Below are 12,763 nucleotides of genomic sequence, written 5' to 3'. Positions count from 1 at the left end.
GTGGCGTACGTACGTCCCGGGCTCCTGTGGCTGGGCGCGGCCGTGGCCTGCGCCGCGGAGATGTCACCGTCGCGGCGGCGAGACAGCGAGAGAAGCCCGTGGAAGCGTCTGGTGGCCGCGCTGCCGTGGCGTGCCGCCGCGCGCTCGCGGCGCGGGCGCCGCACGCCACAGCGCAGACACCGTGGCGGCGGGGCCCAAGCCACGGGAATTATTGAAGCGGGTGTGGGTGTGGGACGCGGGGGATTGACGTGGGGCGCGGGATTCCCTTCGGCTGGGGATTCTGTCGCACGTGGTTGTGGGCTTGTGGCCTTGTTGCGTTGAGATGATTCGGTTTTCTTCTCTGTTTCTTTTTTCTCCTCCACATTTTGACACTTGAGATTAGGAATTGCCTGAGACAGCTGCGCCTAGTCCATTTACAACGGAAGGATGGCATGTGGACAAACCATGATGTATTGAGAAGATAATGCTGTGAAACGCTGCCTCACTCAATAATTTCAACAACCATTTGCTCGTGAAGCATCATCATCACGTTACTAGTAGTATATTACATTATTAGATCATCCGAAAAAAACAGAGCATCAACTTTACCATTTTGTTAGAAACGGGCCAGGAGCTGCACAGAGGAACCGAGCTACACATGCGTGGCAGACATGGGAATGTAGCCAAATGACACAATTCCTAGATTTAATCCGGAGAATCTAGCGGTCTCTTTGTTTCGTTTATACTTATATTTATCAACCAAAATTTAAATTTTTAACCTTAAATTTAAAGGTGATTTTGAGTTTTTTTTTCATCAAAATTTATTTTTCAGCATTTGCTTTTAGAACGCTAAAAACACATATATAAATGTTTTATTGATAAATTATTTTTCATTTACAAATATATCGTACGAATAAGCTAAACAATAGGGCTGCGGGAGTAGAACATATATAAATAAATACTTGCCTCGTGTATGCTGTGACAATGCAAAATAACGCATCCTTAAACACACTCTGATCTTCACAAATCTTTGCAGGCCGAGAAGATAATACTCTCCCAAGACGCAGAGGATCTGAGGCTATCACCCGACGTGGATCCGTGCTGTTCAATTACAGAATTTCCAGCCAACCGGGCCCCTCCCTCCATGTCAGTCGCCTCATCCACTCCCACGTGGGCCCCACACCTGCCGCCGTACCACCAGTGCCGGCTCGCCACGTCCCACAGATCCCCTCATATATATACCAGGTTTGAGTTAACGGCAGCCACGGAGCACCGAGATTTCTCGTGGCGATCGACGAAGAAACGAAGCACGAGAGCCGCGCGCCACGAATTTTTTTTTAGCGGAGAAAAAAAAAATGGTTGTGGAGGAGGCCGTCGTCGCGGCCGGCAACGAGATGAGCCTGTCCAACATGGTGCTCGGGTTCTACGAGGAGGCCGAGCTCCAGAGCTCGCCGCCGGGAGACTGCGCCGCCGCCGCCGGCGACGACGACGACGGCAGCGACGACGAGGGGTCCGGCGGCGCCGCCAAGTGCAGGGCGTTCTGGAAGGAGCAGCAGTCGCAACTCTACGTAAGTTCTTCGAAAACAACTTCTTCTTTTTTTGTTTTTTGTTTCATCATTTGATCTTGTGTTTAATTATCTGGTGGCAAGAACACTGTATCGTTTCGTTGTCAAAGCCAATGATTCGCGTGTTCTTGGATGGATCATGCATATCTCGCCGTTGACAATGCGTGGGGGTTGTTTGCATGCGGACGTGTAGGAAGCGCTGGCCAAGATGAGCTCGGCGGAGAGCAGGATCCAAGCGGACGCGGAGGAGGCCATGAGGCAGATGCGCGCGGCGGCGGCGGGCGCCTGCTCCTGCGCGAGCCGCGGCGCGGCGGCGGCGGCGGCAGGCGGCGGAGGCTGCCGGAGCTGCACGCTCCGGTTTCTCGCCGAGCGGCTGCGCGACGCCGGGTACAACAGCGCGATCTGCAGGTCCAAATGGCCGCGATCGCCGGAAATTCCTTCAGGTAATAACCCAGTGCATGAGAAAATGATCATGTGTTCAGACAAACACGAAAAAGGCTAAATTCGGCAAATTAACGGACAGTTTTTTGGTCCAGACTGGTTCTTGTTGCACTTTTCAGTTAGGGAACAAAACAAGGTTTTGCATGTGGCATGGTCGATTTATGCTTTTATGTTTGGTTCACTGGATGGCCAGATCCATTTTAAGTACCATCTCAGTTCAGAAGAGAAGCATATTACCAAACTCCCAGTAGGACCACTTAGCTGTAACAAGAATTTATGTCCATGATTTGTAACGGTGTGAGTGCAAACTCGCATCCTCACATGGTCACCAACCACATGAGATGCTTCCAAGCAGAATCAGTATGAGAAGAATTTTTTTTAAAAGAAATGTCAGATGTCAATTTCTCTCCACGTTTGCAAAGACAGACTTGATGTGAACCCCAAACTGATAGATGGACCTCTACTATTCACGTCCATGTCATGAAATTGATGGATATATCATGGCATTTCACACCTTCCAAACAGTATGTAAATAAAATATACAAATATATTGCAAAAAAAAAGTAGTACTAATTATTGCACACATTTTATCGGTATTTTGGTGTGATCTGTGTGTACGCATGTAACACAGGGGAGCACAGCTACGTGGACGTGGTGGCGCCGACCAGGAGCGGCAAGGCGGTGCGGGTGGTGGTCGAGCCCAGCTTCCGCGGCGAGTTCGAGATGGCGCGCGGCGGCGCGGGGTACAGGGCGCTGGTGGCGTCGCTGCCGGAGGCGTTCGTTGGGCGCGCCGATCGGCTGCGCGGCGTGGTGCGCGTCATGTGTGCCGCGGCGAAGCAGTGCGCGCGGGAGAGCGGCATGCACATGGCGCCCTGGAGGAAGCAGCGGTACATGGAGGCCAAGTGGCTCGCCACGCCGGAGCGGGTCGCGCCGCCCGGCAACGCCGGCGGCGCCGGCGACGCGGTGGCGGTCGGGTCGCCGTCGTCGCCGCCGTCGCCGGGGATGACGAACAGGCAGATGCAGCCCAAGTTCAGGGCGTCCATGCTCACGCTCGACTTCGGCGGCCGGACCGCCGTGGAGGTCGTGTGAGCTAGCGATCGATGGGTGAGAAATTGAGAAGATTGTTTTGATTTTGAATTTTTTTTTTTTTTGGGTATGTGCACGCGTGGTTTTGACCTTGTTTTGACTTCTGAAGAACAAGGCACGGAGCAGCTAGGCTCTGAAATTCTGAGGATTATGTAATGATGAGGATATATAGCTTGGCCATTTTGGTAAATATTTTATATTGAAGAAATTTAATAGGGAAAAAAGAGGAAAGGCAATGCATATTTTCCCTGTGGAGCTAATAAAAGAGGAAAGGCCATTTCCAAGTATTATTCTTTTGTGGAAACTTTATGAGTATTAACATTGAGCACAAGAAATCTTATTGTTTTCTTAGCAAAGAGGATTAGACCTTAGAGATAAGGGATCAAGATCCTCTGCAATCAAATGTACGGTGCCTTTGTTACTGACATGTGAGCCCAGGAATCATTAGGCCCATATGTCACGTGACAAAGGCTGCATAGGATACTAATCCAAGGATCCAAGGACAAGATGTATGAGTAATAGCTTTTGGCTCAAAATTTCACGATATATTTTTTTTGAGAGAGAATTTCATGAGTTACATACATACATTGGTGAAAACATTTAGCAGTTGGCAGTTGGCCCAAAACACATAAACATTAGCCCTTGGTCCAAAATTTCGTTAGTTGTAACTTTGGGAAAAATGCATGAATATTAGTCTTTGGACCATTTACACGTGTATGCAAGTCTTTGGATGAATAACACGTCAATATTAGCCCCTCGGCCTAAAAAAGCATGAGCAATAAATAGCGTTCAACCAGATGCTACAAGATTGCTACCTCAATGCACAAAATGATTCATCCCCACCCGCCGGGAACTATGACTCCATTCGTTGGTTGCAGGCAAAATTACTAAGCCAAACAAGAATGAACTGTCCACTAAAAAAATGTGCGGAGTTTATACACCAAGAAGAACCTTATGATTTACAGAGACATCTAGCAGATGCTATGATATTTATGGAAGAGAGGAATGCATATAATTACAATAACTTTGGCGGTGGAGGTCCGGAGAAATCGGCCTGACTGTACGAGAGTCTTTGGATCCAATTGGACAGTCTCTTCTTGTTCTGATCAGGAGGTTCCTGGCAGTTGGTGCTTGGGATCTTGTCAAGCGTTCCATCTCTATCCAGGGCCTCCTTGAGATTTTTGAGGATCTGAACTACTTGGGAAAACTCAGGTCTCTTCTCTGGTTGACAAGACCAACATTGCTCGATCAAAAGTCGAAGTTGCGCCGGACAGCTTGAAGGAACAAGTGGTCTTAAGTTCTGAAATGGGGACATATGTCTTGTCATGAAAAGAAAAAAGGAAACTCAAAAACAGTTTGCGCGCATAAGAGAAGACAGCTCGGAGGAATAACTGGTCTTAAGTTCTGAAATGGGGATATATGTCTTGTCTGAAAAAAGGGAAACTCAAAACAGTTTGCCAGCATAAGGGAAGTAACGAAAAATATGCATTACCAAAACATGGCTATCAATATAAGAATTGCTGTGTGTAAAGTGGTTGTTTCATAAGGAGAACTGCTTCTAAGTTTGAACGGAGCAAATTGCTAAGTCCTGGACATGAGGATTGAGGAACTAGAAAAGAAAATACCTTATTAACAACTGCAAAAGCTGCCTGCAATGGAGTCATCTCTTCATAAGGGATCGAGCCACTAAACAATTCCCACAATACGAGGCCAAAACTGTAGACGTCAACCTTCCGACCATATGGTTTGCGCTTATACATCTCTGGTGCCATCCATCTGTAAGTACCTGGGTCATCTTCCAATGAATTGCAGTATACTTCTTCACAAGCCACTCCAAAATCAACAACCTTTGCACAACATTCTCCATCAAACAAGATGTTCTCAGGTTTCACATCACGGTGGATTACTCTTTGCGAGTGAATGTACTCCAAACCATGTGCAATATCCAAAGCAATGCAAATGATCTTCTCCAAAGGAAGCTTTTGGCGCTGGAGCTTGCGCAAAAAAGCTCTCAAAGACCCCCCGCACAGGAACTCAGTGATGACACAAAAGACCGGTGGAGCATTACATGCCCCAATCAGCTAAACAAAAAAAAAAAGGATTAAAAAAATGTCTTTCTTGTAGCATATTACATGAGACCTAAAGAATCAACATGGTTAATAAACTGCAGGAGCAATCTAGACAACACAATGAAAATGCTTTGGGTTCTTTTATTCTGAATAATTCTAAGGTTACATATAAAATTGAGCGTCTCCACCAGAGTATGTCATGTATTTGAGCCATTTGATAAATATGATAACATTGCTTCAGCTGAAAGCTAAAGCAGTAGGTAGATAATTGATTTAAAATTGATAGCATATACCTCTCATATACTTAGTAATCACAATCGCATAACAATAGACATATTCCTCGTATATGTCCTTTGGCTCTGGTAAAATATTGAGTGTATATGTTAAAAGGGTCATATTGCCAAAAGAAAGGTACAGAAGTGTAAATGTTATGGATCACATGAATTATATTCTAATTATGGACAGTTCTATGAATAAATAGATAGAGCAGCAGAGATTACACAATGTTGTAGCCCTGTAGCATGCGCTTCTTCAAAGAAAGAAATAGAATACCAGACAAAATTTTAAATCGGAATTCGTGTAATTACCTTAATGACATTGCGATGATGGAGCCGAGCCAGAATGGTTACTTCAGCAGTGAATTGCTTCTCAAGTTTAGCAGCCAATTCTGCATCTTCTTCTTCATCAGGCTGCCTGATAAATTTGACAGCAACTGGCTGCTCCTTGTAAATTCCATGGAACAAACGACTATATGCCCCTGATGCAAATCTTTGACCAATGAGTAACTGTGAGCGGTCAATTGTCCATCTCTCAAGTATATCCAATGCAACAGCCTTGGCCACTCCATTGTCATAGTTCCTTGGCCAGGATGAGGCCCTCCTAGCTTTCAAGTTACCCGGTGTTCTCATTGAAGGAAAGCCAAACCGGGGACTATCATCGGGTGAACGTGGTGAATGTGGAGAACTAGATTTCCTTTGCCGCTGTGGGCTAGAGAACCTCTTAGTGGCAGCTTTGGCCTCCTTAAAAACTTCAGAGATGACACGGGTCGGCATTGGGGATTTCGCTCTCCTCCTCGGCTTCGATCCCTCTCCAACAATCTTAACAGACGTACTATGTATTTTGGAATCACCAAACGTAGTTGTATCCTTCGAATAGAAAGGAGCTGGACTCGAGCATACTCTCAGCAACCTTAAACTTTGCTCTTCTGAGTGGAAAGAGAAGTCAAGCGTGTCTGAACTGTCATCCTGAACTGTCCGATCCAGAATTGGACAAGAAATATCCAGGCTAAGGCCTTCTCCTTTATGCCCAACCTTGCGATCCTTCTCTTTCGATGCTTCTCGCAACGAGCCATCACTAATTTTCCCCCGTTGTTTCAATTCACCATCTGAAAACTTAGCTTTCAGCTTCCGCTCTGCCTGTGAAACTGGTGATTTCGCCAACGGGATTGAAGGCCTAGGTGACTTTGAGACTGCTCCTTTTGCCCTCGGCTGTAAATTATGTCCATGAATCATGAGCTCTCCACTGAATCCTTTCTGCCTCCATGCAGTGGAACTGTCAAACGGATCAAGGAATGCACCAAACTGCTCCCTGCCAGAGTTGGATTTAACAATGGAGTGCGAGAACTTGGTGCGCCGCACCCAGGAGTAGTCATCATCATCCATCTCCCAATGAATGAAGATCGATCTCAAGCCAACCAAATCCGTGAACAAACCCGCAAACTTGCAAAGGGAACTGAATCAACCAGAGGAATCCCAAATGAGACGCTATTATGAACTCACTACGAAAATTATCCCCAAACCATCCGGCACAAGGATACTGATTTGACACCTTCACGAGGGGATAGGAAACCTCCGATCGTTGCAGCCAGCTCGATTGACCCAGCCTGAAGCGGCATTCGATCAGATTCCATCAATCGCCACCGCCTCCTCCTCCTCCTGAATCCATCAACAAAGCAAGCAAAAAAAAAAAAAAAAAACCCTCAATACCATAAATCAAAAACATAAAAAAATCGCCCCTCTTTTCGCATCGTGAGCTTTCAAGAGCGACGGAATCTTACACCAAACAACAGGAAAACGACAGGCCAATCTCTCAAAGCGGATGGGTTTGGCATAAAAAGGCAGCGACCAAACAAGCGCGGCCGCCGAACACCGTGTCTCGGCGAGAGCGGAAAGACGAGCGGCGGGCGAGCAGGAATCAAAGGGAGGGAAGGCGAGAGGACGCAATCTCTCCGGCGGCTACCCGGGATTCAAAGCTTCGCTCACGCCAACCTCCATACCCCTGATGTGATGTCTATTCTACAGATCAGATCGGATCAAATCAAATCGAAATGAACGGCAAATCAAATTGGCCCCCCGCCCTCCCGATCAAAAAGGCCAAAATACCAAACCGAGGCAGAGAATCAAGAGCACGGGGAGGACGAGGAAAAATATACTACCTCGAAAAGGTTGGAGGGGAAAGAATGTAGTAGGCGAACGCACGCGCGCGCGCGCGAGCTCTCTCACTCACGGGAAAAAGGCCGGAAGACGGAGGCGTTTTTGTGATCGCTCACGCGCGCTGCGGCATCGTCGTCGTCGTCGTGGTGTGGTGATGGTGGGATGCGTGGAACTGCGAACCTCGCGTCATCTCAGTGGTGGTGGTGGTGGGATCAAAGTACAGCCGAGGCGTACGAGTAGTAGGATTGTACGGTCAGTACACCACTTGCCGCTTTGTATATTCGCCAATAATTTGAGGAGGCGACGACTTGGGGTTGGGGCGATATGCGAGGCCGATTCCAAACTTTTAACTTTTTTATCACATTAAAATTATTCTATATATATAAATTTTTAATTTTTTCATCACATCGTTTTAATTTTAATTAAATTTTTAACACACCCTTTGCGAAGGGATTTCAGACGAGTCCAAACCGGAGTTGTTTGGCGTGTCCGCGTGTGGGAGGTGTGGGGGATGGGATGGGATGTTGCCGCGACGACGCCTCCTCCTCCTCCTCCTCGGCTCCTCCCGGTTGTTACGTCGGCGTCGCCGTGGGCCTCGGGCGCGGCAAGTGGAGTCGCGTCTCATTGGCGTGGATTGGATTGGCTTGGCTTGGCTTGGGCGACCTCACGTCACGCGCTTGACCGCGAAACCGAACGGCCCCTGCCCCAACCGCTACGAGACGCGACAGACCGCACAGGCGCACAGCGTGTGCCAAATCTCCCCGTGTCGCGCGTGCCAAATCGGCGACGGCGAGCGTGTGGCGACGAGAGTTACGCGGTCGTGGAGGAGTACGTTTGTACCTGTACCGATTGTACAAGCGGTGGGTGTGGGCTGCATGCCGGTTTGTTATATGGGCCGTAACCGGGCTGTTTATGCTTGGTTTTCCTGTGGGCCTCGTTCGGGAGGTTTGGACCAACTATTCGGCTCTCCTTTCGTTTGGCTGCTCGTGTTTCTATGGCTCATAATTCGCATAGGTGTGCAAATTCATACTACTCCATACTCATAAAAGTCGTTTAGGACAATGTTTAAGTCAAACCTTGAAAATATAAATCATGAATAACTCTCAAGTTGTTGAGTTTGAAAATGTAAAAATTATATGTATAGATTTGTCTTGAAAAATACTTTCATAAAAGTATACATATATCACTTTTCAATAAATATTTTTATAGAAATAGTCAAAGTTGTGTTTTGGAGACCGTGTCGCTGTCCTAAACGACTTTACGAGTATGGAGGGAGTACCGAATAGGCTATCATCTAAAATCATAGTACTGACTTCTCAAACCTCTCAGGAAAGGAAAAAGTCCACTTGAACTCCCTTAATTATCGGCGGAATCTAATTCGTAACCCTCAACCGCAAAACCGGATAAGACGACTCCCCGAATTATTGAAACCGGTGCAATTTGACTCCTCCAGCGGTTTTGGAGGGCGGTTTTGCTGATGTGGCACTGGCATGTCGATGTTGACATAGTGTTCGTCACGTGGCGTTTAAGTGGCATTCAAATTAAAAAATATATATCTGGGACCTGTCTGTCATTCACACACAGAAATATATTATGGGGCCCACATGTCATCCTCTCTTTCTTTCTCTTCTTTTCTGCGGTCTGCAGGGGCAAGAGCTGGACAAGCGGCGGCGGCAGGCAAGCGACACTAGGGCGGCGGCGGTCGAGGGAGTGGTCGGCGGAGGGGCCAGATCTTCCTCCTCCCTCTCTCTCCCTCATCTCTTTCTCCCCAGTTTGTGTGGTCGGCAGGAATGGTCGGCGGCGGCGGGATGACGACGGGGCGGCCGACGGCTGACGCCTCCGCCATGCCGTGCAGCAGCTGACCAACCTCGTCGCAGCGCACCGGCAGGAACGCCCTCACCGCGCACGGGGACGACACCACCACGACGCCGCAGGTGCCCATCTTGAGGTACACATGACGGGCCTGTACTTGCGCGCTAGCGACGCCAGGTTGGCGTGCGAGGCCAGGCCGACGAGCGGCAGTGCGCCGAGGACGGGGACGCCCGGGGGTCCCGGGGGAGGCGGTGGCCGCCGCTGGGGAAGGGCGGGCGGTAGGAGCGGAGGGAGAGGTGGAGGAGAAGGCAGAGGAAGGCGGCGGAGAGCACGATGAGGCGGGGCGGCAACGGCGCCGTGGGGAGGGACGGGCGAGGACATCGACGACTCACGGGGGGAGAGAAAGAGAGGCGGCGAGGGGGACTCCGCTCCGGGCTAGGTGAACTCTGGCCGGGATGGGGTTGAAGGAGGCGCCGGCCACCGCCGCTCCAGCCCCCGTCCGCCGCCGCTGTCGACGATCTGGCCCCTGCTCCGGCCTTCGCCTGTCCGCCCTCCCGCCGCCAGCTCCCGCCCGCTGCTGCCCGCCATCCCACTCTTGTGAACAGAAAGAGAGAGAAAGAGAGGGGGAGGATGAAGAAGGTAGATAAGAGAGGATGACATGTGGGCCCCACATGTTAGTGGGTCCCACAATATATTTTGTGTGTAAATGACCGATGGGTTCCACATATATTTTTTTAATTCGAATGCCACGTAAGCACCACGTGAGACGAAGACTAGGTCAACATCGACACGTCAGCGCCACATCAGCAAAACCGCCCTTCAAAACTGCTGAGGGAGTCAAATTGCACCGGTTTCAATAGTTCGGGGAGTCGTCTTATCCGGTTTTATAGTTGAGGGTCACGAATTAGATTCCGCGATAATTAAGGGAGTCAAGGTGAACTTTTTCCCTCAGGAAATGGCTAAATAATTCAGTTTGGGCCCATTCAAGAGACCCTAAAAAGAACCCGTGACTCCTGTATAATAAAGCTTTCAGTGGAACTCCTGCATTGTGATTGTGATGAGTAGAGAGCCTAAATAATGCGAGGAGAACATGTGCATGATTTGAAGGGAACAAAAAAATACTGTTCCAACGATGCGCCTCGCGACCTCGCGTGTGGACCTGAAAGGGATCAGACGAAGCTTCACCTGAAGCAACCGATGAAACACACATGTCACGAATTCCACAAGAAACCAAACGATTAGTCGTTCTTGTTTATGCGCTTAACCGATTCGATCCATGATTTGCGCCAAAGTAGGGCGCACAGGCCGCATTATTCTGCTCTTAAGGTCGCGTAATCCAAGCCCCCCCTAAACCGACATTGTGGACTTTCAGTGCGACCGGACAGCTTTGCAACAGGATAAGATCATCAAAGATTCTGATGAACAGAGAAGACAGCCAGTGAACTGCTAATTGCTAGGACCTCTGAACCTGTTGTCTGTCACCTTCCTTGCACTTACCAGGAAGCGCCCTCTGTGTAAACTACTAGTTCAAGGAGTACTACATATGATTCATAGTTCGTTGGCCAAAATTTTTTTAACATATATGAACATAAACTAATAACAAAACAAATTACAGATTACGTCTGTAAACTGTGAGATGAATTTATTAAGCCTAATTAATTTGTCATTAACAAATATTTACTGTAGCACCACATTGTCAAATCATGGCGTAATTAGATTTAAAAGATTCGTCTCACAATTTACATGCAAACTGTGCAATTGGTTTTTTTTATCCACATTTAATGCTCTATGCATGTTTACAAATATTTGATATGATATTTTTGACTAAATTTTTTTGGAATCTAAACACAGCCATAGACCGATGAGCAGGGTTTACCTTTTTATTTTAGAGATAAAAGATTCTCCTCGCTGGTTTACCTAAAACTGTAAAAACCAACAACATTTAGTCACCGCCATATGAAAATTTTCATAAACCATTCACTGGCGGTTTCACAAAAGGGAGTATCTAAAATCTATCGCAATTATTTTGAATGAAAAACCTTCATATATAGTTATAGTATAACTGAATTATAATTACATTGTAGCTATATTGTAACTGCATTGTAACTATATCATAACTACAATATAACTTATATAAAACTACTACGGTTTGGTCGGTTAGCATCGGGATCTTACACGTGACACGTGTGAATATTTCTTTCTATCACTTTTTTCCTTCACGCATAAATTTTGAGACGATCCGATGGTCATAAATCTGAAAGTTTTGGGGCATAAAACTTGCGGAAGTTTTCTATCAATTTCGTTCAACAAAACTGGTCGATTTTGTGAACCATGTTGATGAGCAACTTGTAGTTTCTATCAGGCAAGGTTTGTTTTTTTCACCAGAAAATTAGTGACAGATAAATGCCAGAGAACTATTTTACAACAGTAGTAGAAGTCTCCATATTTGGAGATCGTCAGAACATACTGGTTTTCTGATTGAGATGTGCCATTCGCATGTTTGATTGATACAGTGGACATTGTTCTGAATATTGACTTACGATCTAAAACACGCTTAAAGTGATGTTGAAACTTACGCTCCTTGAAAGCCAAAGCACCTAAAGTTTACGTCTTCTATTTGTTGTCCCAACAGGAATATTGCATCAAATTGCCTCCATTTTTCACGAAGGAAGATTTGACCTGTTCGAGAGAATATTAATACTAGATCGTTGCACAATTGACATGGTAAATGCCAGCCAATTTTCTGTGGAGAAAATGGTGTGAGAAAACTAAAATTAATTGATAGCTAGTACATAAAGTTCTTCGGGCACGCCCTGTCCAAACAAGTCCATAGAAATAAAACAGAGATTGGTAGTATATTCTTTGCTGTGTTCAGTTGACCCTGAATTGCACCAATTTAATATGATCTCATTAGAATAGGTGTGATATAGTCCATGCTATGCAAAGTTGACTCTGAATTACACCAATTAAAAACACACATATACATTGCACCTGACTCATTACTGATGTCTTGAGTACTTTTAGATAATCTAAGTACAACTGAAGTCTTGAGTATGACCATATCAAAAACCAAATATTTATACACAGGTCTGCCACAGAATATTTCAGCCTTAAAGTAGCTTGACCTTGCAGCCCGACGATATACATATATCCAGGCTCCTAAATTGCACATTAACAACGAGATATCTCCACGAGCACAGGTGAGGAGAACACAAGCGTGTGTGCTGTGACTCATGGCGTGAAGTGATAGATGTATATGCCAAGTTGCCAACCCATAGCTTAGCTTCCTGCTCAAAGTCAATTAGAGCATGCGTTTCACAGCATCGTTGCCGGTATCCAAGTTCCAAACTATGTGTGTGTGTCACGATCAGGACATAAT

At 46.8% G+C, this 12,763-nt stretch overlaps 2 protein-coding genes across 3 annotated transcripts; one reads left to right on the top strand and one right to left on the bottom strand.

Moving 5' to 3' along the window:
* Positions 1–1,241: 1,241 nt before the first annotated feature.
* Positions 1,242–3,358, top strand: LOC127773557 (uncharacterized). The gene is made up of 3 exons (XM_052299659.1): positions 1,242–1,547; positions 1,738–1,987; positions 2,617–3,358. The coding sequence occupies exons 1-3, from the start codon at positions 1,335–1,337 to the stop codon at positions 3,072–3,074; spliced, it is 921 nt and encodes a 306-aa protein (XP_052155619.1). The 5' UTR covers positions 1,242–1,334; the 3' UTR covers positions 3,075–3,358.
* Positions 3,359–3,959: 601 nt separating this feature from the next.
* On the bottom strand, positions 3,960–7,563 carry LOC127773556 (serine/threonine/tyrosine-protein kinase HT1-like). Of its 2 annotated transcripts, none has more exons than XM_052299656.1 (4): positions 7,197–7,558; positions 5,728–7,074; positions 4,697–5,152; positions 3,960–4,371 (listed from the first exon to the last, which is right to left on the bottom strand). In XM_052299656.1, exons 2-4 carry the CDS (start codon positions 6,799–6,801, stop codon positions 4,087–4,089), a joined length of 1,815 nt encoding a protein of 604 aa, XP_052155616.1. In that variant the 5' UTR covers positions 6,802–7,074; positions 7,197–7,558; the 3' UTR covers positions 3,960–4,086. The 2 variants fall into 2 exon arrangements, with proteins under 2 accessions (XP_052155616.1, XP_052155618.1); XM_052299658.1 differs by lacking the exon at positions 3,960–4,371 and adding an exon at positions 4,385–4,475 and having other exon boundaries at positions 7,197–7,563.
* Positions 7,564–12,763: the final 5,200 nt, after the last annotated feature.

This window comes from Oryza glaberrima, chromosome 5 (genome assembly GCF_000147395.1).
Source record: "Oryza glaberrima chromosome 5, OglaRS2, whole genome shotgun sequence".
Taxonomy (NCBI): Eukaryota; Viridiplantae; Streptophyta; class Magnoliopsida; order Poales; family Poaceae; genus Oryza; species Oryza glaberrima.
Note: the sequence above shows the minus strand (reverse complement) of the source record. Positions and strands in the feature narration are given on the sequence as shown.

Coding starts and splice junctions, on each gene's coding strand:
- LOC127773557 (XM_052299659.1), top strand. CDS start 1,335: ATGGTTGTGGAGGAGGCCGTCGTCGCGGCCGGCAACGAGATGAGCCTG. Junction 1,548..1,737: donor AGCAGCAGTCGCAACTCTAC/GTAAGTTCTTCG, acceptor GCGGACGTGTAG/GAAGCGCTGGCCAAGATGAG. Junction 1,988..2,616: donor ATCGCCGGAAATTCCTTCAG/GTAATAACCCAG, acceptor CATGTAACACAG/GGGAGCACAGCTACGTGGAC.
- LOC127773556 (XM_052299656.1), bottom strand. CDS start 6,801: ATGGATGATGATGACTACTCCTGGGTGCGGCGCACCAAGTTCTCGCAC. Junction 5,153..5,727: donor ATCATCGCAATGTCATTAAG/GTAATTACACGA, acceptor TTTTTTGTTTAG/CTGATTGGGGCATGTAATGC. Junction 4,372..4,696: donor CTTTTGCAGTTGTTAATAAG/GTATTTTCTTTT, acceptor TCCCCATTTCAG/AACTTAAGACCACTTGTTCC.